General features: G+C 49.6%; 1 protein-coding gene across 5 annotated transcripts in view; it reads right to left on the bottom strand.

Moving 5' to 3' along the window:
• Window positions 1-24,580, bottom strand: part of ZBTB37 (zinc finger and BTB domain containing 37) — a 29,147-nt gene extending 4,567 nt beyond the window's left edge. Inside the window, exons 1-5 of one of the 5 annotated variants that reach the window (XM_058660688.1) lie at window positions 24,419-24,580; window positions 24,065-24,256; window positions 23,296-23,400; window positions 22,125-23,082; window positions 20,556-20,655 (exon numbers count right to left, since the gene is read on the bottom strand). In XM_058660688.1, the coding sequence (XP_058516671.1) occupies window positions 20,556-20,655; window positions 22,125-23,047 (1,023 nt within the window). In that variant the 5' untranslated portion in view covers window positions 23,048-23,082; window positions 23,296-23,400; window positions 24,065-24,256; window positions 24,419-24,580. Of the gene's footprint in view, window positions 1-1,839; window positions 2,021-20,555; window positions 20,656-22,124; window positions 23,083-23,295; window positions 23,499-24,064; window positions 24,257-24,418 lie in introns of those variants that run through there. The other 4 variants (XR_009244953.1, XM_058660689.1, XM_004596282.2 and 1 more) reach the window with 4 other exon arrangements.
• Between the last annotated feature and the right edge of the window lie 139 nt (window positions 24,581-24,719).

Genomic DNA, 24,719 nt, shown 5'->3' with positions numbered 1-24,719 from the left:
TTTGAAGGGGAGGAAGGTGGGACCCCACCCACTGGAAGCTTGGCTGGATGCTTTGCTCTGATAGCAGGTCTTGGGATGCTGATTTTGTTAACCCGGCCTTCTTTTGATTTATCCAGACTTCCATTACCTGACTCTTAAGTTTTCTGTTGCCTGGTCACCCACTTTTTAAACATCTTTATAACATGATAAAGAAGAAAAAGTCAAGGAAAAGGAACGATTTTATGGAACTTGTTCTCTAGTCTTGCCAATTGTACCTTGGAAGGTCCTTTGTTGTGATAAATGTTTAGCAAGCTGATTTCATCCGTATATCCATAACAACTTTTGGGAATTTAGAATTCAAAGAAGATATTTGTCTCTTGTAACTCTTATTTGTGATATTTTCAAAAATATGAAATTTTATAAATAACTTGGCATAGAATTTAACTCTAATGCACTATTAAACTATTTCCAGGTAAAAGTTAAATTAATGTGCTATTCATTGTCTCCGCTAGTTATCAAATTTTTTATTGCTTTGAATTGGTAAACGTTTTGTATTTGTTTCAAAGGTATTTGATGATTTCATGTCAATAACTGAGTATTCTATAATGTGTTGTGCTAACTTCACCAACAAAAATCTTGTTTCAGATGTTTTTAGCCATCTTTAAAAAGGCATCCAAGAATTCAAAGGTTTCGAATCCTAGGGCTTCCCTTGATATTCTTATGAGGCCTCAAGAATGCCAATGGATTTATCTCCCATTTTGTGGAGACAGTAGATAAGGTTGATTGGATTGTATTAAGATTATTGCCAAATGGAGTAAAATTTTGTCGTGTCAAAATGGAGTTGTGAAGATTTTAGTTTGCGCATTTTAATGACTTGGCACTACAGGTGTACCTGGCTGTTCACCTCGGAGTCTTAGGATAGCTACATTACTGGGAAGACTGAAATTCAGATCTTCAGCTTGATGGAGGGATTTCACAGCAGTGACTGACTTCATGGCTTTTCACTTAGTGCTTTCTGGTGATCACTACTACTACTAAGCTTGGTTGATAACGCAGGGCACATCATTTGCATATCAACAGGAAGAGTAGTTTGCCTTGGGACTGTGGCAGTACCTGGATTCCACAGCCACACCCAGGGCTTTCTGATAGGATTGTAAAAGTATCTAAAAACTCATTTACTTTGTCCAGCAATAAGATTACTAGTTAACACAGACTTCTTTGATTTATGTAATTTAGTTTACTAATGGGCTGTTTTCAAAATATGTTAAGTCATTGATACATTTATATTTAAGTTTATTGTTAACCTGTACTCCTGTCTCGATTATAATAGGCAATAGGTCTTCGGGGTAAATGTTTTGTAAAGCTATTATTTGACAGTTTTCATTTTATACTGTTCCCAATAAGAATAAACAACCTGGTGGCGTCCAAGCTCTAAGAACGACTAGCCTGCAGCAGCCACGAGGAGCATGCTGACGGTGCCCACGACACGCACATCCCACAGTGGTACGCTGGTAATGACTACCTTGCAGCAGCCATGAGGAGCAGGCCGATGGCACCCACGACACGCACATCCCACAGTGGTACGCTGGTAATGATTACCTTGCAGCAGCCACGAGCAGCAGGCCGATGGCGCCCACGGCATGCACATCCCACAGTGATACACTAGTTTTGGCCCGGGTGCTCTCCTCACCCACACTCCTGGGGAAGCGGTGTAAGACGGCCCTCTCCTGCTCCCTGATGCTCAGGTGGGAACCTGCAGGGAGCTTCAGGCTCCTGGCTTTGGTCTTGCCCAGCCCCCTCAACTGTAGCCATTTGTAATCAACTCATATATAAAAAATAAACCAGCAATTACTCTTGTACCATTCTAATTTCCAATGTGTCTTGTTTCCGTTCTGATACGCTATTTAGCATTTCCAACAGAGGCAATTCTCCCCAGGTTTGGGGAATCAATATTTTGCTCCAAGACTGAAGTCTCACAATATTTCTGGTTTACTGTGTTGCCTTGATCAAGGTTTGTAATTATTCATCAGTGTTTTCTACTCTGTAAAATGAACAGAACAGCCAACAGCTCCTCTGTAAGCTCCTTCGAATACATTACTACACGGTCATGAGTCACTGGCAGGTGTCATGGCACAAGAGCTTAAGCCATCATAGGGATGTCTGCGTCCCACATCCGAGACCCAGTCCCTCTGCTTCTGATCCGATTCCTCATTAAGAAGCCTGGCCGGCCCCTGCTCCACCTGGCTAGATCCGGCTGTTGCTGCTGTTTGGGAAGTCAGACACTGGAGGGACGAGTCCTATCAGTCACTACCTTTCATACAAATCAATAAATCTTTAAAAATGTTTAAGGTACTCAATGCTACCTACTTTGAACATTACAACTCATATTATTTATGACCCTGAAGTACAAGTCCCTCAAACAATCTGATCAGCTTGAGACGTTTTGGATTGTGCCGCAGCAGGCGCATGCTGCATGCAAAGCTGGCTTGCACTGGCTTGCTCTGAGGCCAGAGGGAAGACCCGGAAGAGGGAAGGCATGTCTTTCTCCCAGCTCTCTGTAACTGCCTCCCAAACAGATTTGAATAGAAAGAAATGTTAAGGACTGGCGTTGGCACAGTGGATAAAGCTGTCGCCTATGAAGCCAGCATCCCATATGCGTATTAGTCTGAGTCCTAACTGCTCCATGCTAATGCTGCTGCCAAAGCAGCATAAGATAGATGCTCAAGCGACTGAGCCCCTGGACCCATGTGAGATTTCAAAGAAGCGCTGGCTCCTGGCTTTGGCCTGGCAGGGTCATGACTGCCACAGCAATTTGGGGAGCAAATTAGCAGACAGAAGATCTCTCTTTCCCCCTCTGTCTTTCAAATAAATATATCTAACAACAACAGCAAACAACTAGTATTGTCCCCATTCACGAAATAATGCATTTTAGTAATCAGTGAACTTTTATTACAAAAAAATCTCACATGATTACTGTCACCTGAAAAACCATTGCAGTAAAGTTGCAATGGAAGAGCAAATAAACAGACATACTGCAGATTGGGTCCTTGTTGAAGGCAGCAATTGGTAAGTTTTATTGCCTTGAAATAAAACAGCAACGGTGGACATGGCTGCCGCCAAGCTTTCTCTGTCACTAAGAGATGGACCATTTCATTCTTATGTCTTGGCAATTTCTGTAAATACAGGGATATTCTGTGTTGCCAAATTTCCAGGAATACTTAATCAGTGCCTGGCTCTTTTTTCTCCCCCTTAAAACATTTTTTAAAAATATTTATTAAGTACAGCATTTAAAGTGTTCATTAATAAAGATTCTTTTCCCCCCTTAAAACATTTTTTAAAATGTATTTGAAAACCAGAGTTACACAGAGAAGGAGAGACAGAGAGGTTTTCCGCCCGCTGCTTCCCTCCCCAAATGGCTGCACGGCCCAGGCTGGACCATGGCCGGAAGTATGAGTCTCTGACCTGTGTGCCCGAGCCCAAGCAGTTGGAGCATACTCTGTTGCTTTCCCAAGCACATGAGCGGGAGCTGGAAGGGATGCTGAGCAGCCAAGTCATGAACTGGTGCCCATACAGGATGTTGGCACTGCAGGTAACGGATTTATCTGCAACACCACAGCATTTCCCCAACTGAAACACTCCTGAAAAGTTTTATTTATGTTAGAGGCAAAGAGCAGAGACAGCAAAAGTGACGCTGGCTGATCTGCTCCCAAACGGGGCTCCTTCTGAAGCCAGCAGCTGAGGGCCCCAGCCTGGCTACTAGCAGGCGCAGCAGAACCCAGTCGCCACGGCTGCTGCCTTGCAGGTTCTATTGGAGGCAAGAGTGCAGCTGGGTACCGAACCAGGCACTCCAAGATGGGACACATGGAAGCTTAGCCACATCTCAATACGTCATTCAAAGATTTAGTTACCAGGGCTGGTGCTGCAGCGCAGCAGGTTAAGCGATGGCTGTGATATTGACATCCCATAGGAATGTCAGTTTCAGTTCTGGCTACACTACTTTTGATCCAGCTCCCCATGATGTACCTGGGAAAGCAGCCTAAGCTAGTTCAAGTGCTTGGGCTCCTGCACCCGTGGCGGAGACCCAGGGGAAGCTGTAGCTTCAGCCTGGCCCAGCTGTGGCTCTTGTGGCCATCTGGGAAGTAAAGTAGCAGACACAAGTTTTCCCTGTCTTCCTCTCTCTCAACTTTGAGGAAACAAACAAACAAAACCAACCAAGGGACAGTGTGATGGCTTCACCTGCCAACTGCAAGCACCGCCATCCCACACTGGCACTGGTTTGTGTCCCAGCCACTCCATTTCCTATCCAGCTCCCTGCTCGTGGCCTTGGAAATCAGAAGAGGATGGCCCAAAGCCTTGGGACCCTGCACCTACATGGGAGACCTGGGAGAAAGTTCCTGGCTCCTGGCTTTGGATCGGCTCAGCTCCAGGCACTGTGGCCATTTGGAGAGTGAACCATCGGATGGAACATTTTCCTCTCTATCTTTCCTTCTTCCTGTAAACATTTCTAACAAAAATAAACAAATCCTAAAAAAAGGAAAAAAAGATGGTAAAACTACTAATATAGTACATTAATGTTAAAGATCTCTAAAATTGAGCCTTTCATGCAGGGGGACAGGAAATCCCAGAGCCTATGGAACTGTATCATAAGACAGTAACAAAAAATAATTTAAAAAACAGAACTTTCACAAGTGACAATACAATTCTCTAGTTAAGTGGTTACTTATTGCACCCTTAATAAACACATAAGTAGCGTTAATAAACAAGCAGCGACTTAGACGGGAAGTCACATGCTCTGTAACGCTTGGATCAATGATGGGCTACAGACGGGAGTCCTACAAGATGATCACAGGATGAAATCGCCTAATGATGCATCTTCCAAACAGTGATGCATGACTGCACTTCAGCATCTGATAAGAGTCTGTAATAGATAAAAGGATCAGAAAATACAGTCTTTGTGTTTAGGCAGATTTCAATTCCATAGGAGGCAAAAATTTAACATACATACAGAAGGCTCACCATGAGTTAGCACTGTACCAGCTATAAATGGCACAAAAACAGGTTTAAGAAAGATGAACTACAGGGCTAGGGAGAGTGTCGGGCACAACGCTACCTGACTCCCGCATGGGTGCCTGGGTTGAGTCTAGGCTATTCTAAGGTGCATCCCGGCAGGGCAGCTGATGATGGCAAGTACTTGGCCAACAGCTCGATCTGTGCTAAAGCCAGGAGTCCAAAGCTGCTTCCGAGTTTCCCTTGCAGGTGCAGAGTCCCAAGGACTTGGGCCATCCTTGGCTTCTTTCTCAAGTACATTAGAAGTGGACTGGAACAGACGTGGACAGCCAGGACTCAGACCAGTGCCCGCACAGAACAATGGTACTGCGGGTGCTGCAGGTGGTAGCTTCATGTGTTCCACACCGCGCCAGCCCTCCCTCCCAGTGAAGCTGTAAGGGCTGTCTTCGTTATTTATTTGCAGGATAGTCAGCTTTGCATCACAATCATACACTTAAGAAATGAGGAGAAAGAGAGCTCCAATCAGATGAGTAAACTTTTTCTTCCAACCTCTGAGCACAGCATCTAGCTCTTACCATGATTAGAGTCTATGGGTGGCTGCTGGGTTCAGGGTGCTCAGCCACAGCTGGGGCCACGCGCATCCCAGCGTGGACTGAGTCCTAGCTACTGGGACTCCGGTTCAGCTTTCTGCTCACACGCTCGGGAGGCGAGAGACCTGAAGGAGCTCCTGGCTCCTGCTTCCTGGCTGCCAAGGCTGTTGTCATTTGGGAAGGGAAACGACGATGGGAGATCTCGACCTGTCATTCTGCTTCTGAAACTAGCTACAACAACACTAAAAATGCTTGTAACAGTCTGCTATTCCTAAGCCACGTGTAACACAAACATTCAAGGGTCCAGGGCAGTGGTGCGGCACTTGCATGCAATATGGTGATGGTTGACTGGACACTTGATATGGGTGTCTGGCTGCGCCACTTCCGTCCATGTCTCGGATGACGCTTAGGAAATCAGTGGAGCATGTTCCAAGTGCTTGGGTGTTTGGGACCCTGCACCCACATGGGAGACCCAGCAGAAGCTCCTGGCTTGCAGCTGCAGAACACTCAGTTCTGGATCCTGTGGCCATTTGGAGACTGAATCAGCAGATGGAACGCATGCGCAGTTTCTGCCTTTCACATCTGCTTTCAAGTAAAAATAAATATTAAAAAAAATAAACAGTCAGGGCTTGGTGCAGCAGCCTAGTGGTCAAAGTCCTTGCCTTGCACATGCTGGGTTGCCACATAAGCACCGATTCTAGTCCCAGCAGCTTCACTTCCCATTCAGCTCCCTGTGGCCTGGGAAAGCCTTTGGCCTGGGAGGGCGCAAAGCCTTGGGATCCTGCAGCCAAGTGGGAGACCTGGAAGAAGCTCCTAGCTCCTGGCTTTGGATCAGCTCAGCTCCAGCCATTATGGAGTCGTTATGATTCACTTGGGGAGTGAATCATCACAAGGAAGATCTTCCTCTCTGTCTCTCCTCCTCTCTGTATATCTGACTTTTCAATAAAAATAAATATTTTTTAAGAAATTAAAAAATAAACATCGAGTGCTTTAGATAACAGTGAAGACATTATCAGTGCAGTGCAGGATGAACAAATCAGCTATGCAATGTCAATCCATCCACATTTTCTTGCAACAGTGATTTTTTTTTTTAAAGTTAGGAGTGGGGCTGGTTCAATAGCTCAATTGGTTAATCTTGAGCCTGAAAGTGCTAGCATCCAAAATGGGCATTGGGCTGCTCCACTGCCCCTGCTGATCCTGCTTGGGGCCTGGGGAAAAGAGAGGCTGGCTCAAAGCCCTGGGACCTCACACCACATGGGAGACCTGGAAAAAGCTCCTGGCTTCAGCTCAGCTCAGCTTTGGGTTTTGACGCCATTTCGGGACAGAGTCAGCCGATGAAAGATCTTTCTCTCTGTCTCTCCTCTCTGTAAATCTGCCTTTCCAATAAAAATAAATACATCTTGGGGAGAATCAAGATGATAGATAGCGTAAGGACATGTTTAAACAGATGGAGAAACACTAGCCAGCGTGAAGCAGTGGGCACGTTCCAGGAAGCAGGAGAGGACAGAGCAGCAGAGCGGCACTTGGAGACTGACAGACATGGAAAAGCAGCAGAGACAATGGTGTAGTGTTGCAGTGACCTATACCCCAGTGGCATCCAGCAAGGTGACCTGAATCTCACCGGCAGCCAGAACTACATCAGCAACCAGGTGAGAAGGGGCGTTCACCGGGAGTTCAGGAGGTGAACCCAGAAAACGAACTGTCCGTCCTGTTGGTCTGTTTGATTTGAACAGGAGTAGACAGAGCAGCAGGTCCCAGACAAGGGTGCAGGAACAGGGTAGATTTCATAGATCAGCCACCCCCTAGAGCCTAATCAGGCACTATTTTCTATAGGGAGGCAAAGACTAAGGGACAGAACTGCACATGCACTGAGCTGGGAGTGAACTCATTTCTGGCTCAGTGAACTGCAATAATATGGCATCCTACAGGTTCGCCCAAGACAGGTCCACGTAACCCTCAGAGCTGACGGCCAGCAGATCAAGAACTCTAGTAAGGGCACATCAGGCACCATTTCGTAAAATGTGGCAAAGACTTTAAGACTGCAGGGACAACAAACAGTGAATTGTGCATGCACTGAGCTCAGTGGATTGCACTGGTCTTATAGGGAAAGTAAAACTGACTTTAGCATCGCATGGGTCAAAATAGGTCTGTGTGGCCTTCAGACCTAACACCTAACAGGTTCTGCCAAGATCAGCACTATTGGGCCCAGAGCGATAGCATAGTGCTTAAACTCCTTGCCTTCCACGCACCAGGATCCCATACAGTCACTGGTTCTAATCCCAGCAGCCCTGCTTCCCATCCAGCTCCCTGCTTGTAGCCTGGGAGAGCAGTCAAGGACGGCCCAAAGCCTTGGGACCCAGCACCCACGTGGGAGACACAGAAGAGGCCCTGGGTCCTGGCTTTGGACTGGCTCAGCTCCAACCGTTGCGACCTCTTAGGGAGTGAACCATCACATGGAATATCTTCCTGTCTCTCCTCCTTTCTGCATATCTGACTTTCCAAAAAAAAAAAAAAAAAGGTCAGCACTACCAACAATAATCTAGTTATATAGGACACCTGGTGTCTCCCTAATCCTGGGAACTGCTCCAACCAGAAGTGGGAGAAAAGTTGTACAGAAAACAGTGCAGCCTCAGCACAGTGTCAAAGCAGATGGAGACTGGTGAGCCAGGAGCCGGGGCTATGGAGACCATAGTGGAAATCTAAAATAAGGACATAGACCTGGAACTCACTGGAGGGAGTGGCACAAGTGACTGCAAAGAGCCGTGTACCAACTGCACTAAGGAAAATCAAACTGTAGACCTGTGCGTGACACAGCTTAGAAATCTACCCAAAGGAGAAGACTGTACTAACCAGAAGTACAATGACCAAGAGCACAATGAATATTACTGAAGACTCCCCTGCAAAGGAGCAAAACACTATGCCAACCTCAGAGTTAACTGAGAAGACACTGAGAAAATGGGGGACACAGAATCCATAAGACTCATTTTAAAGCTTCTGATCACTAACAAGAAGCACATAGTAAAGCAGTTCAAGGAATTTAAGGAATATGTCACACAGGAAATGAATCAAATGAAAGCTGATATATTAAAAATGAAGAATACAGTGGAGCAAATTAAAAGTAGAGTTGAGGGCCCGGCACAGTGGCCTAGTGGCTAAAGTCCTCGCCTTGAAAGCGCCAGGATCCCATAAGGGCACCGGTTTTAATCCTAGCAGTCCTGTTTCCCATCCAGCTCCCTGCTCGTGGCTTAGGAAAGCAGCAGAGGATGGCCCTAACCTTGGGATCCTGCACCCATGTAAGAGACCTGGAAGAAGCTCCTGGCTCTTGGCTTCAGATTGGCGCAGCACTGGCCATTGCGACCACTTGGGAAGTGAATCATTAGACAGAAGATCTTCCTCTCTGTCTCTCCTCCTCTCTATATATCTGACTTCCCAATAAAAATAAATAAATATAAATCTAAAAAAAAAAAAAAAACCAAACCACTTGAGCAGGCCCCTCGGAGCATGCCCCACATCGGGGACCTGGGATGGGTGGGAGGCTGGGTGGGGCTTCTCCCTTTATCTCCCCCCTTACTCCCGATACTGAAAAAAATAATAATACAGTGTAGACTCTCCAAAACAATATGAAGGAGGCAGAAGAAAGAAAATCAAAATTAGAAGCCATTTCCTGTCACCGGGGAAAACAAACAAAATACTAGAAGAGCTGGGTGAAGCTAAGAAAAGTATTCAAGAATTGAAAGGGCCCGGCGACATGGCCTAGCAGCTAAAGTCCTCACCTCGAATGCACCTGGATCCCATATGGATGCCAGTTCTGATCCCGGCAGCCCTGCTTCCCATCCAGCTCCCTGCTTGTGGCCTGGGAAAGCAGTCGAGGATGGCCCAATGCTTTGGGACCCTGCACCCGTGTGGGAGACCCGGATGGAAGTTCCAGGTTCCTGGCTTCGAATTGCTCACTTGGGGAGTGACTCATCGGACGGAAGATCTTCCTCTCTGTCTCTCCTCCTCTCTGTATATCTTACTTTGTAATAAAAATAAATAAATCTTAAAAAAAAAGTTGAAAGATGCTATTAAAAGGCCAAATGTGGTTCGGCCGTGGATTTGGGACAAAAGCAGCTCCCTGCAGTGTGGAGGCTGTGGGAGGTGCCCCAGCCAGGCTGGACCCAATGCTGGAGACTCAGGCCATGGTCACTGCCGACAGACAGTGACTGAGTCCTAGGCTTTCTCCAGGCCCAAGAGAGCTCTTCCCTCAGGATAAGTACACCATGGGGGAAACTTGGGAACTGGATTAAGGTCCTGGCTGTGCCCTGCCACTAACATTATATGGCAGGAAGAGTTTGGGCAGTGTTCGGCTGTGGGGCTGGGACAAAAGCAGCTCCCTGCAGCGTGGCGGCTGTAGGGGGTGCCTCAAGACAGGCTGGAACCAATGCTGGGGACTCAGGCCATGGTCACTGCTGCCACACGGTGACCAGTCCTAGGCTTCTGGTGGCCAGTGTGGCTGCTGGGTGCGAGGTTTTGCCCCATGGGGAGCTCTGAGGTTTTTAGGGTATGTAATTCCTGCCTAGGGACATTCACGGATAAGCCAGTGTGAGTGTAGTTGAGGGATGAATTTTGGGTGATTCCCAGCAATGGGGTCACAGAAATTTCTGGCAAGTGTGTGGACTGAGACCTGGTGGTTTGGAAGGGAGAGTCCATAAGATCTATTTGGGCCAGAATGATTAACCAGCCCACATGGCAATCCTGAGATGGGCTCTTACAGAGAACATCACTGACTAACACACACTAGTCCACACGACAGCTACGGCTGGGAGCCTGCCTGGGAGGGGTAGGTACCAGTACCTGACTGAGTGGTGGAACAGTGGACAGGTCACACCTGGTAGGGTCAAGACACTAAACAGCACACAAGAGAACCAGGCCCGGGGGGTAGATTCGGTGCGGGAAGTGTGAGCCGAATCCTGTGGAAATACAAGTCCTGCTAGTTAGCTCAAGAGTTGGAGTAGTGATGGGTTGAGCTATGTGTGACCATGGAACTGGCCATTACTTACAGTAAAGAAACCAACAATATTAGTCTGGGCAGGTCAAGGCAGCAGGATCTGAAAGTGCATCCTGAAATAAGATGTGGGGTGCACCATACTGCAACTGGAAGGGGGTTGCAGGCAGGGCCAAGCAAACTTCAACTCACAAGGAAGAACAGAAATCAGGATGGAGCACAGGTCATGCCGAACTAGGCTCTTATACCTACCAGTCTACATGAGCCAGGGAAGTTAGGTCATAGCACTGAAGGCAAAGGCTGAGACACGTAAGGGGCTAAGCCAAGCTGGGTCAGAACCACCACTGGTACGCACATAATCAAGGAGTGGGAATAGGCTTGATTGGGGAACTAAGGGGACATCCTAGCTGGGTTGAGGTTCCCACCAAGGGGCACATGGGCTGGAATGGGGACTGTGTTCTGATCAGGTTACGGTTGTAGTCTCCCTTGGCACAAGTGTGGACTAGGACTGGACACACCAAGCCAGGCCTGACTCCAACACCATCTGGTGTCCTGGAGGACCAGGGGAGATGTGGGATGGACTAGGCTAGGTCTCAACCCGTACTGAGCCATGTGTGAGCTGTATGTGGGTATGGACAAGCCGTGGCTGGGCTGAAACATCCAAAGCAAGGACCAGTTTGGGTTGAAGGCCAGTCAGGAAAAGCCTCTGTTCCTGCTAGGACAGGAGGTGAACTGAGTAGGGCTGGCTCATGGACCCACTGGTATGGTATGAGCGAAATCTGGCACTGAGAGAGGCTCTGATGGAGGAGCCTGGGCAACTCCTCTGGCAGGACACAGTCCTGCAGGTGAGCGCATGAAACACGATAGGGAGCAGACCAGGCCAGGGAAAGGTACCCACTGGCATACATTTGGCACAGGTCAGGGGTGGACCAGGCTGAACCAGTTCACATCACCCGCTGGCAAATTCAAGCACCAGAACAGGTTGGGTCAAGCCAGGTATGGTCGCAACACATACCAACACACATTATAGCTGGGATAGGGTACACACTGGGCTGGGCTAGATTGTAACCCTCACCAGCTGGAATTGGGGTGGGCCGGGCCAAGCTACAGCACCCACTAGCAAATGCCAAGGTGAGGTGGGTCATGCCAGTTTGGACACAGCGCTACTAGGAACCAGCGAGCGAGTGGGTAAGCTGATAGGGGAAATGTGGGGGGCCGCCCTGCTGGAATACCTCGCCCACTGGACAGGGTGAGTTGGGATGGGGGCAGACCAGACCGGGCAGGGTTACAACACCTATGGGCCTCATGTGAGCCAAATCAGGGAAGAGACAGGCTCGGCTGACTGTCCCTACATAAAGCAGAATGGGTGAGGGTTGGTTGGCCTTTGTTGCAGCATCAGATAGCAGATGCAGGCACTGGTGGCTATTCTGTCAAGTTAAACTACAGAACCATCTGGAAAGTGCATGATCCAGGAATGGGAGTGGCATAGTAGGGAAATAGTAGGCACCCTCCTCTTGGGTTATCACTCCCCCTGGAGAGCATGAAAACCAGAACTAGGGCAGGGGTGGCTGGACAGAATGGTACCCATCAGCACGTATGTGGGCTGGATAGTGGAGCTGGTTGGGTTAAACTAGGCTTCAACGCCCACTGACATGTATGAGAGCTGAATGGAATGTGGGACAGACTGGACCAGTCTGCTGTAAATACTGGCAAGCAAGGGAACTAGGGCAGAGGGCGGGCCTGGTGGGGGTTATTGTGGGTCGCTCCGACTAGGCTGCAGCTCCCACTGGTTTGTGTGAGGGCCAAGTGTGTGCTGGACAGAATCAGGCTGGACTGTAACACCACTGGTTCCAGTGGAAGGCAGGGCTGGAAAAAGAACTGACCCAGCAATTGCAACCACCAGGTGATTGGGGAGATGGACTGTGCCGGGTCCTGTACTGGCAAGCACACACAAGAATCAGGTCAGGGATCACCTTAGACGAAGTTTCTTTGGGGATCTCCCCAACTGATGCCAGACTCAAAACCCCAACCATGAAGAGATGTGCAGGTTCCATGGTCTGCCATGGAGTGCAAATGCCAGAGCTGAGCCTCCTCAGAGGCTCAGATGGAGCAGTGGACAGCATAATCAGTGAAAACCTGGGCAAACGGAGACTCTAAGGTGGACTATGTCAAACTAGCTCCAATGACTGACTGATGTGTGGGTTGGTTATGGAAAGGGGCGAATAAGGCAGGACTGAGCAAACCTTAGTTCACAAGGAAGAACAGAAATCAGGCTGAAGCACAGGTCATGCCAAGCTAGGCTCTTAAACCTACTGATCTACATGAGCCAGGGATACTAGGCCACAGCATCAAAGGCAAAGGTTGAGACAGGTAAGGGGATAAGCCAACTGGGTCAGAATCGACCCAGCAATTGAGACCACCAGTTGATTGTGGCGACGGATGGTGCTGGACCCTGTACTGGCAAGCACACACAAGAACCAGGTCTGGGATCGCCTCAGACAAAGTTTCTTTGGAGATCCCTCCAATTGAACTGCTGATCTCAGAACCCCAACCATGAAGAGACTATGTCAGCCAGTGGATCCTGAATAGATTTCATCGCGCTTGGAACTGCGAGACTGGCAGCAATTCAGAGCTGTTGAACTATCAAAACTGCTTGAGCAAGACCCTTGGAGCATGCCCCACATCAGGGACCTGGGATGGGTGGGAGACCGGGTGGGGCTTCACCCCTTGTTTCTCCCCTGACCCCAGTTACAGGTAAAAAAAAAAATATCAGTGTGGAAACAATAGTCTTAACCACTTTCTTGTAGCTTTTGACCCTTTGTGCCCTAATCAACTATGTAAGACTATCAAAAAATAAATAATTTTTTTTTAAACAAGGCCAAATGTAACAGTTATGGGAGTCCCAGAAGGTACGGAAAGAGAAACAAGGTTTACAAATGTATTTAATGAAATAATGAATGAAAACTTTGCTAAACTGGGGCCCGGCAGGATGGCCTAGCGGCTAAAGTCCTCGCCTTGAACTCTCCAGGATTCCATATGGGTTCCCGTTCTAATCCTGGCAGCCCTGCTTCCCATCCAGCTCCCTGCCTATGTCTGGGAAAGCAAGCGAGGATGGCCCAAAGCCTTGGGACCTTGAACTGGCATGGGAGACCTGGTGGAAATTCCTGGCTCTTGGCTTCAGATCTGTGCAGCTGCAGCCATTGCAGTCACTTGGGGAGTTAATCATTGAATGGAAGAGCTTTCTCTCTGTCTCTCCTGCTCTCTGTATATCTGACTCTGCAAAAAAATAAAGTAAATCTTAAAAAACAAAACAAAACAAAACAACTTTGCTAATCTGGAGAAAGAATTGGGAACAACATCCAGGAGGGGCACAGAACTCCCACTAGGTTTGACCAAAAGAGAGCTATACCAAGACACATGATAATCAAGCTCTCTTCAATCGAACAGAAGCAAAAGCTCCTTAAATGCGCCCGTGAAAAAAATCAATTGACATATAAAGGAATGCCAGTTAAATTCACAGGAAACTCTACAGGCCAGAAGAGAACGGAATAACATATTTCAGATTCTAAAAGCAAAAAATTGTCGGCCCAGGATAATGTACCCAGCAAAGCTTTCCTCTGTCTCTGAAAATGAAATAAAATTCTTCCACAGTAAAGAAAAGTTAAAAGAACATGCCTCTTCTAAATGTGCCCTGCAAAGGAAACTTAAAGATGTTCTTTTTTTTCCCCCCAAAATCATGCTAATTTATTTTTTTACTTTGACTATCACTATCATTTTATGATACAGTTCCATAGGCCCTGGGATATCCCTTAACCCCTACCTAATTCCATCCCCCCCCCCCCGAGTTCCCCTACATTATTACTATAGTACAATATAGTTCTTCATACACAGTCATACATCCATCATCGCAGGCATGGACAATGGCAGGAATTCCAGCATCCCATTGTCAAGATATAGTAAACAGTTTCATTGGGAGTCCATCTTTACTATGGAAGTAGAGATGCATACTGCATTGTATCCTCACATCTGGATATGACAGTCTCCATTACACAGTTACCATATTCCCCTTAAATGAAAAGCCACAATACAAAATCAACAACAGGAAGAAAAATAGAACTCAGGACTATTAAAGTATAAAACCTCTTAAGAACTTCATGGCATTGTAAATTGGTAAATTTTCTAGTTCTTTTTTTGTAAAGATTTATTTATTTTTATTGGAAAGGCGGATATACAGAGAGGAGGAGAGACAGAGAGGAAGATCTTCTGTCCAATGGTTCACTCCCCAAGTGACCGCAATGGCCAGTGATGCACCAATCAAAGCCAAGAGGCAGGAGCTCTTCCGGGTCTCCAAAGCAGGTGCAGGGTCCCAAAGCTTTGGGCTGTCCTTGACTGCTTTCCCAGGTCACAAGCAGGGAGCTGGATGGGAAGCGAGGCCGCTGTGATTAAAACAGCAAAGATATGGGATCCCGGCATGTGCAAGGCAAGGACTTTAACCTCTAAAAAATTGATCTGGGCCCTATTTTCTAGTTAAGAGGTTTTGATACTTCAACAGTCCTGAATTGCTGTTGATTCCACCACTCCAATCACGACGAAATCTCTCCCAAATCCACTGGCTGTTACTGTTCAATTTATAGTTTCTCTCCGCCCTGATCTTCACTGCCAACACTTGGTACCAAGCGTCCTCTGCAGGCTCCAGTGTGCTGCCATACATCCACGTGCCTTTGGATATGCCGTCCAGTACTCGGAGACACTGAGGAGGCCGAGCGCTGACACATGCACTCCATGTTCAGACCACTGAACCTGCCACTCTCTCCACGGTTGGGGTTCCTGAGTCCAGCACTTTAACTGGTAGGAAATCGTCAAAGAAACTTCATCTGAGGCCATCCCAGATCTGATTCTTGTATGTGTTTGCCAATACAGGGTCAGACACAGTCTGTCACCCAAATCAGCCTACACACAGACTAGTAGTTACAATTGCTAGGTCAGTTCTGTTTCCAGTCCCGTGTTTTAGGCAAACCAGTGGGAGCTGTAGCCTCGTCGGAGTGACCTGCAATTACCCCCACCAGGCCTGCCCCCTACCCTGGTTCCTGTGCTTGCCAGTACGTACAGCTGACTGGTCCCATTTGTCCAATATCCCACTTGGCTCTCATACATGTCAATGGGCATTGAAGCACTGTTCATCCCAACCAGCCCCACTATCCAGTCCATACTGGTGCTAGCGAGTGCCACCAACTGTCTGGCCATGCCTGTTCCTGATAGAATTTGCCACCTGTGCCAGCATCTGCCAGCTGATGCTGCAGCAAAGCCCAACCAACCCGCGCCCACTCTGAATTATGCATGTACCAGAAGTACAGCCTGACCTTCCACGATCCAGCTCACATGTGGGCCAGCAGATGTTGTGGCCCTGCCCGGCCTGGTCTGCCCCCATCCCAGCTCTCATGCTCGCCCAATGGGAACCCCCCACCGGCCCCCCCTACTGGGTCCATCCCCACCTCCCCCAGGTTTCATATGTGCAGGTTGGGTGTTGTGGCCCAGCCTGCCTCATCTCGGCATTTGCCATTGGTTACTATAGCCTGGCTGGACCTCGCCCACCCCCAATTCCAGCTCACACTGGGGGGTCTACAACTTAGCCCAGACCTGCCAGCCCCTGGTCTCGGCCCTCATTCGGACTGGCTGGTGTTGCACCCCGGCCTGACCCACACTCCATTCTGGCACTCATATTCTTCAGCTGGTGATGTGAACTGACCCAGTCTGGCCTGTCTCAGACCTAAGCCAAATGTATGCTGGGGTACCATATTGTGACCTGGTCTGGCTCCTCCCTGTCTTGGTTCTTGTACTCACCTGTAGAGTGTGTGTCCCAACAGAGGAGTTACTCAAGCTCCTCCATCATGATCTCTCCCAATGGCAGATCTTGCGCCCACAGGTGGATCGATGGGCCAGCCTTATTTAGTCCACCTCCTGTCCCACAGAACAGTGGCCTTTTCTGACTGGCCCTCACCCATTCCGGAACTTGTTGTTGGGCACTACAGCCCAGCCAAGCCTGCTCCATACCCAGACACAGCTCATGTATAGCTCAGCGGGAGCAGAAACCTAGCCTAGCCTGTGCTATACCCTCCCTGGTTCTCAAGAGCACCAGCTGGTGCTGGATTCTAGCCCAGTCTGGCGCATCCCAAACCCAGCCCACATCCATGCCAAGGTACCCTGCAGCCATATCCAGACCTGACCTCAGCCCCCACTCTGGCCCTTGCACTCACCAATTTGAATCACACCCAGGCCAGGGTGTCCCCTTAGCTCCCAAACCAAGCCTGTTCCCATCTACAGATCTTGCGCATGCTAATGGTTGCTCTGACTTGGCCTGGCATAGCCCCTCATCTGTCTTAGCTTTTGCCTTTGCCCTGCCCAGCCAGTCCCTAGTCCCAACTCTCACTGGTGGGTGCTGCAACCTGGCCCTGCTGTCATCGCCGGCTCGTGTAAACCAGTAGGTGTGAACCCTGCCTGGCATGATCTGCACTCCAGCCTAGTTACTGCACTCGCCAGTGGGCTAAGGTCTGCTCGGCCCTGCCTGGTCCGCCTCCTTCTAAAACCAACTCACACTCTTGCCAAAGGATGGCGCTACTTTGCCCAGCCTGCCCAGCCCCCTAGTTCTGAACCATGTGTTCACCAGTGGGAGCTATGACCCCGTAGGGGAGTTTCTCTGGTTACCCCACTCAGCCTACTCCTAGACCCAGATGTCATGCATGTCAGCAGGAGCTAGGCCATTGCCCAGCACGGCCTGCCCCTCCATCTTGGCCTTTGAGCTGGAGGATGTTGCAAGCTGGCCCTCCCCACACCATTTTAGGATGCACATGCAGGTGCTGCAGCTTGGACCTGCCCAGCCTATTTCTCGGCTCCAGTACCTGTGAGTGTTGGCATGTTCCATGTTCATACCTGGCTCAGCCCATCACCACCCCAACTCTTGAGTTAACCAGCGGGACTTGTATTTCCACAGGCTTTGGCCCACTTATCCCCTGTGAATTCTACCCCTGGACCTGGTTCTCTTGCGTGCTTGTTAATGTCATGGCCCTGCCTAATGTGACCCGTCCCCTGTTCTAACACTCAGTCAGGGTACTGGGACCCAGCTCTGTTACATAAGCCCCCAGCCACAGCGTTCATGTGGGGTGGCATATGGTGGTCAGTGATGCTCTGTGCTAACAAGACTACCTCAGGACTCCCATGTGAGCTGGTGAATTAGTCTGACCTATACAGATCTTCCAGTCTCTCACCTCAACACGACTAGGTCTCAGTCCCCTCACTTACCTGCAAGTACAGTAATTCTGTCGTTGAGGGTCCTTCATGATTCATTGCTCACCTACATGTAGTGTCCTTATCCATGGATGCTGCCAGGCGGCCAGCGGGCGAGGCCCAGTGCCACTTGGTGGGTGGCCGCCCACAAGCTCAGGACCCTCCCTCCAAGCAGGAGCAGTAGATGGAGAGCTAGGGTCCCCAGCAGGCACCCTGGCACAGGTAGGTTCTCCCAGCCACAGTCACATGGCCAGGAGAGTAAGGTACCCATGCCAGTACTGACTTTATCTGGGCTCCTCCCACCAGATGTTCTCTTGACAGGGAAGAGGAATAGCACCCACCAAAACCAAACGCAAATGTGAAGCACATCCCAGCAAAATAACAGAAGACTAAATCAATGAACAACCCACTGCTAAAATGACAGGACCAAATTACCACCCATTCATATTACCCCTGAATGTAAATGGATAAACTTATCAATCAAACATCATAAATAAGTAGGCTGGATTAAAAAAAACTAAAAACCCATCTATTTGTTGCCTACAGGAGATATATCTCACCAACAAAGATAAGTGGAAACTATATCTCATGGATTTTGAATTTTTTTAGTTTTATCTCTTCAAAACACTTTCTTCCTCATTAAATTTTTCACTGACTCATAGATCATACAGTAGTAGCATCATTTTCTTGAAGAAGGTTCTTGATTTTCCTTTTCATTTCTTCAGGGACACATTAGTCAGTAGCATGTTATTTAACTTCATGGTGTTGTTAATTTCTCTTTTCCTTCCTGTTGTTGATTTGTTTTGTGGCTTTTCATTTAAGGGGATGTATGGTAACTGTGTAATGGAGACTATCATGTCCAGCAGCATGTTACTTAACTTTAAGGCACTGTAAATTTCTATTTTTCTTCCTGTTGCTGATTTTGTATTGTGGCTTTTCATTCAAGGGGAATATGGTAACAGTGCAATGGAGACTATCACATCCAGATGTGAGGATACAATGCAGTATACATCTTTACTTTCAGAGTAGAGATGGACTCCCAATGAAACTGTTAATTATATCTTGACAACAGGATGCTGGAATCCCTGCCATTGTCCATGCCTGCAATGATGGATGTATGACTGTTTATGAAGAACTACACTATAGTAATAATATAGGGTAAGTCAGATGGGTGGGAGAGGGGACTTGGGTAGGGGTTAAGGGATATCCCAGGGCCTATTGATTGTATCATAAAGTGATAATAATAATAATAATAAAAAGAAGAAAAAAGAAGATATGACAAGAGAGTAAACTGATACTAATTTCAAGGGCAAACAAAAACGCCACTCCTTCAGTTTCCCTTCACTCTGTATTGCAGAAACCACAGATTTCAACACTATAGATTGTATATTTTAACATGGGTTCCATACGGTCTTTAGGTTCTTGTAAGTCCTTCAGAAAATAAAGTGAAGTTGGAAACAAAAAAAATCTTGGGCCCAGTGCAATGGCTCAGTGGCTAAATCCTCACTTTGTGCATACCAGGATCCCATATGGGTGCCAGTTCGTGTGCTGATGGCCCCACTTCCCATCCAGCTCCCTGCCTGTGGCCTGGGGAAGCAGCAGAGGATGGCCCAAAGCCTTGGGACCCTGCACCTGTGTGGGAGACCTGGAGGAACTCCTGGCTTTGGATCAGCTCAGCTCTGACTGCTACAGCATGGGGCGTAACCCAGTGGATGGAAGATCTTTCTGTCTCTCCTTCTCTCTGTAAATCTGCCTGCTCAATAAAAATAAGTAAATGTTTAATAAACAAATAAGTAAAATTTTTTAAAAGAAAAAAGCAAGGCAGCATCTTGTTTTTTAAAGTTAGGCTTAGGGTCGGGTGTGGTATTTCAGGTTAAGCTGCTGCTTAGGACGCCTGCATCCCAGAAAGATTTCTTGAGCTTTGGCTCTAGCTTTTTTTTTTTTTTTTTTTTTAAGATTTACTACTTACTGGGGCATGTCAGGATCCCATATGGGCGCCAGTTCTAATCCCGGCAGCTCCACTTCCCCTCCAGCTCCCTGCTTGTGGCCTGGGAAAGCAGTGGCGGACGGCCCAAAGCCTTGGGACCCTGCACCCGCGTGGGAGACCCGGAGGAATCAGTAAGGCAGACTTGGGTCTAGCCCAGACTCAGCTGTGGGTGAATGAACTAGCAAATGATCGTTCTTTTCCTGTTGATCATTCTGAATTTCAAAAAAAATAAAAATAAATAAAGCAGGGGCCTGGCGCTGTAGCCTCAGTGTATCTCTCCATCACTAGCCCTGCCAAATAAATCTCAACTAAATAATAATATAAATGAAAACAAACAAGCATGCAAAACAGTAAATGTATACACGTACAATGCACACAGGATCTGCGTGATGTGTAACAGTACCTGTTAGCGGTCGTGAACGCATACACACGGTATCGTATCCACACACTCATTAAAGCAGATTCTTTGCATTTCAGGCGCTACATCACCTACAGGTAGTCTTCAGGGACCAGTTTTATTACCACAGGCCCACAGACTGCACCCTGTCATCTTCCCCCTTCCAAAGCCTGCTCACACCGCACGTGGAGTCCACGCGTGCTTATCAGCAAGCGTCAAGAAGAACGTCACGAGACACGGTCTTTGTGCTGGGCCCAGTGCAGCTTCTCCCGCAGCCTGCACGGCTGCCTCTTCCACTCAGCCAGAGGCTGCCCTCCCGCACACGCATACCTGGGAGCTGGGCTGCTTAGGCTCGTCCATCCTGCCAGGGGACTCACTGCGGGCTCGGTGTCTCTCCGTCAGGGGGGCCACGCTGCCAGACGGGCTAAACCTGTTGAAGAGAAGCACCAAGGGGACTCCTAGGAAAGCAGCTTCGGACGTGCAACGCCATGACGTCTCCCCTGTGTCACACAAATCACCCTTCACCAGTAACACACTCCAACTTCAGGTAAGAAGGGTCGGCCCTTGCAAGGTGAAGCAATACAAGCTGACACAACAGACCATGTGAGTTGTGAAGCTAAAGCTAAACACAAGCTTTCCACCCTTCTGCGAGCACTGGGAAACATCAGAACAACCAATCCAAACTGCGTCTACAACTTTGTCTCCATGCGGCAAGCAGGCTGCTGGCTGTTCCCTCCACACCCTATTATGATAGGACAGATAGTTCAGACTGTGGATTTACAGCATGGAGTTGAAAACCCTGCGCACGTGAAGGTGTTATCATTGCTGTTACAGTTCTAACACAGGATGGTGCTGTGTGGAGTGGATCTCCAGGTCTAAGCGCCCATGCCAGTGCAGGCCAGCTCTTAACCACAGTAGGAGCTGCTTCAGTGCTCAGCGCTCACACAGTCAACGCGAAGAGGGTACAGTGGTACAGTGACCAACACCACAGCCTACGTTAGCATGCTTCTTTGTTTCAGTCAAGGTTTTTACTTTCAATTTACTTAGATTAAAGCCAGTGCTATTTCCACCCAACGACTCCGCAGAGACCAGTGAAGCATGGCAGACAGAAGCCTGCTAGGGAGAGAGGTCTCGGGCTTGTGGCAGGAGCACTCACCCAGGAAACAGAACAAGGAAAACGCAACTAAAAATGAAAAGGGGAATACATCCTTCTTTGGAATTACTGTTTATGCTCATTTGAACAGAATAATCACTGTTTCTCTCATCTGATGGACAGATACAAAGAGAAGTTGACAGCTCTACAAGGCCAAGTTCAGCTCCTGCAGGCCCCGGTGGGGCAGGAGCTCCCTGCCGGGGACCCTGAGGAAGCCCAGTCATCACGGACTGTGCAGCTCTCAGAACAACACCTGGAATCTGTCACTACCAGGAGCATCCTCTTTACAAAAAGTAAGAATGTGGTAGCCTAGTGGCTAAATTCTCGCCTTGCACGTGCCAGGATCTGATACGGGTGTCGGTTCTAATCCCGGCAGCCCCACTTCCCATCCAGCTCCCTGCTTGTGGCCTGGGAAAGCAGTGGAGAACGGCCCAAAGCCTTGGGACCCTGCACCCGAGTGGGAAACTTGGAAGAGAAGCTCCTGGCTTCAGATCAGCTCAGTTCCTGCCTGCTGCTGCGGCTGTTTGAGGAGTGAACCAGCAGACGAAAGATCTTTCTCCCTTTACCTCTTTCTCTCTGTCAATCTACCCTTCCAATAATAATCAATCAATCTTAACAAAGCAAGGAAGATGCCAATCTCCCGGCGCAGCTCCAGCTTTGAGACGCACAGCAACTCCTGCTGTCTGCACCGGGGGCCCTCCTCAGTGGGCCTGCACAGCAGTCCCTCACCCCAAGGCAGAACTCACCTGTCAACCTCACTGCTGGTCGGGCGGGCGACTTTGGGTCCTGCTGAGCTCAGGGAGTAACTCTCCTGGCCTAGAGCGCCGTGCCCGGTGGTGTCGATGACCATGGCCGTGACGTCCTCGGCACTGCTTCCTTCCTCCCCGGAAGGCTGGCTCTCGGGCCCTAGCCACTCCTCCAGGTTTTCCGTTTTGATGTGCACGGCTCCCAGTACCCGGACTTCGTCATCGCTCCGGCCCCCACGGTCTGCGAGCCCCGTCTCCACGTACCACTGGCCTGCCCGGTTGATCCGAAGAATGGGCTCGCGGCTCTCGACGTCAGAACTCTGCTCGATGATGTGGGGACTAGTGGACTCCTCGGGAGGACTCAGCTCTCTGATGTCCAGCACCGCGCTCACTGGACCCCGCCGGGTTCCCTTCGATGTGCCATGCCGGGGACTCAGGGGGCGGCTGAGATTGGGGGTGACCCTGGGAGACTCCGGCGGTCTCTCTGGGTGCTTGGTCCTCACCTGAGTGCACTCTGGCTCCACGTCGGCCACGCTGATCTTGAAGTGGATGCCCTCGAGGATCTGCGTGCACTTGTCAATGACATGCTGCATCTGCAGGAAGCTGGCGGCCGTCAGGTAGCTGATGATGTCAGCCAGCTGCAGGCAGATCCGGCCTGTGTAACAGAAGGACAGCAGCTGCTCAAACACGGTGGGGTTCTTGATGACCGAAATGGAGACGGTGCTCATCTCGTTCAAGGACATGTGGTCCCGGAAGTACGGGGAGCTGGCGGCCAGGACTACTTTGTGAGCCCGGAAAGCCTGGCCCTGCACGTTCACCACGATGTCACAGAGGCGGCCCTGCATGCGCAGCTGGTTCAGGTGGCTAAGCACCGAGTTGCTGAAGTCGGGGATCTCCAGCTGGATGTTGCCTCCTTTCTCCATGGTCCCGCCGGAAGGCCGCGGGCAGGCATTCAACCCTGCTCGACAGGAAACCACACGTGCATTAACAACCAGACTTCGAACTGCTTCCACAACTACCTGGTAAAATTTAAAAACCCTCCAAAATAAAAAATACCTCCTTTCTGATCTGCAGATGTGGAAGTAGAATTACCAAGAAGCTTTTAGAGCTGTAGCAAGACACAGTTAACCAGAACAAAAAAGATCCCCGAACACCCATGCTGTGACCGTACCCTCTTCATAGTAACGACTGTAATAGAATACAAGCTGAGCAGAACGAGGCGGGCGGCGCGCTCAGGGCAGCTTTGGCTGTGGTTAAAGTGTTCATCAGAAAGTTTCTGCAGAATAAAAAGTCCCATGACAACTTTAGAATTCTTCTCTGGAGGAAGGAAACAAGCCTTTGGAAAAAAACGCAATGACAGGTGGATGGAATGCTCAGATATCTTCTGCAGTATTCTACCACACACTGCATTAGTTACATTTATTATTTTCTAAGGTGATTAACACCACAAGGCCAATTGTTCTGGCTGTCGGAGCTAGGCTGCCCACAGGCATTGCTAATAGGACTTCTAGCAGAGTCACCCCAGATACGGAGACTAAGGGAGACCTTGAGGGAGACGGGTGCTCAGACATCTGCCTGCAGCTACCAAAACCTACAGCTGCGAATTCACCAGTGAGACTCGGATTCAGAAGTTCAGTTCTCCAGGGTCTGAAGAAATAAAGCATTTGCCAAGTATGGCCAAAACTTTTAATTTTTCTTTTTTTTTTTTAACCAGCCGAGACCTTCAGCCTGTGAGCACACCCACCAGTCACGACCGGCCAGAGCAGTCTGTAAGGTCCCCCAGAAGACACCGCAGACCTCCGGCCCTTCACTAGCTATGCGGTTCTCAGGTGACTGGAAAGAGCCGAGCAGCTCAGCGCTGCCCCGCACACTCCACGCACTTGGCACTGGATGGGAAAGTGGAGACACGGCTTTCGGGAGCCGACTTCAGCTAACCTGACCTTTTTCCAAAGCGTTCTCGTTTGTTTTGAAACTTTGACTCCAACCAGAGCCTCGGCGGATGCCATCCTGCACGCAGCCGTGTTTATCCCGGAGCCTACACCAGCACTTTAGTTTGGCTCTTGGCGGCGGCCGCCCAGGTGGAGGAGGCCCCTGGAGTCCAGCGTCTCCCGTCCGCGGGGCAGGGGCGAGAGCTGCAACAGAGGGAGAGCCGGACAGGCCGGGCGCGGGGGTGTGTCCGCCGGGCAGGGCCGGGCAGGGCCGGGCAGGGCCGACGGGCCCGGGGCGGGGGCCGGCCGGGGGCCGGGGGGGCCCGGGGACAGCGCGGCCTCGGCCGGCCGGGCAGCAACACCTACCTCCGGGGGTGGAAACGGGCCGGAACGGGCCGGAACACCGGCCCGGAAGTGAATCCCCCCGCCCCCTCACCCGGAGCGGGCGACGTGCCGGAAGGAAATCGCTCGCTCTCACTCGGCTCCCTCCCGCTCCCCTCGCGACCCCTCCCCTCTCGGCTCGCCCGCGCTTGGGAAGGCGGGCGGGGACGGGGGCGGGGCCTGGGGATTGGGCGGGGCCCAGCGCGCTCCGCGGGACTGGGCGGGGCCTAGGGCGCTCCGCGAGCCTGGGAGGGGCCTGGAGACTGGGCGTGGCCTAGGACGCTGC

Source organism: Ochotona princeps, chromosome 2, assembly GCF_030435755.1.
Source record: "Ochotona princeps isolate mOchPri1 chromosome 2, mOchPri1.hap1, whole genome shotgun sequence".
In the NCBI taxonomy this organism is placed as follows: domain Eukaryota; kingdom Metazoa; phylum Chordata; class Mammalia; order Lagomorpha; family Ochotonidae; genus Ochotona; species Ochotona princeps.
The sequence above is the reverse complement of the archived record's forward strand: the minus strand, read 5'-3'. Positions and strand labels throughout refer to the sequence as shown.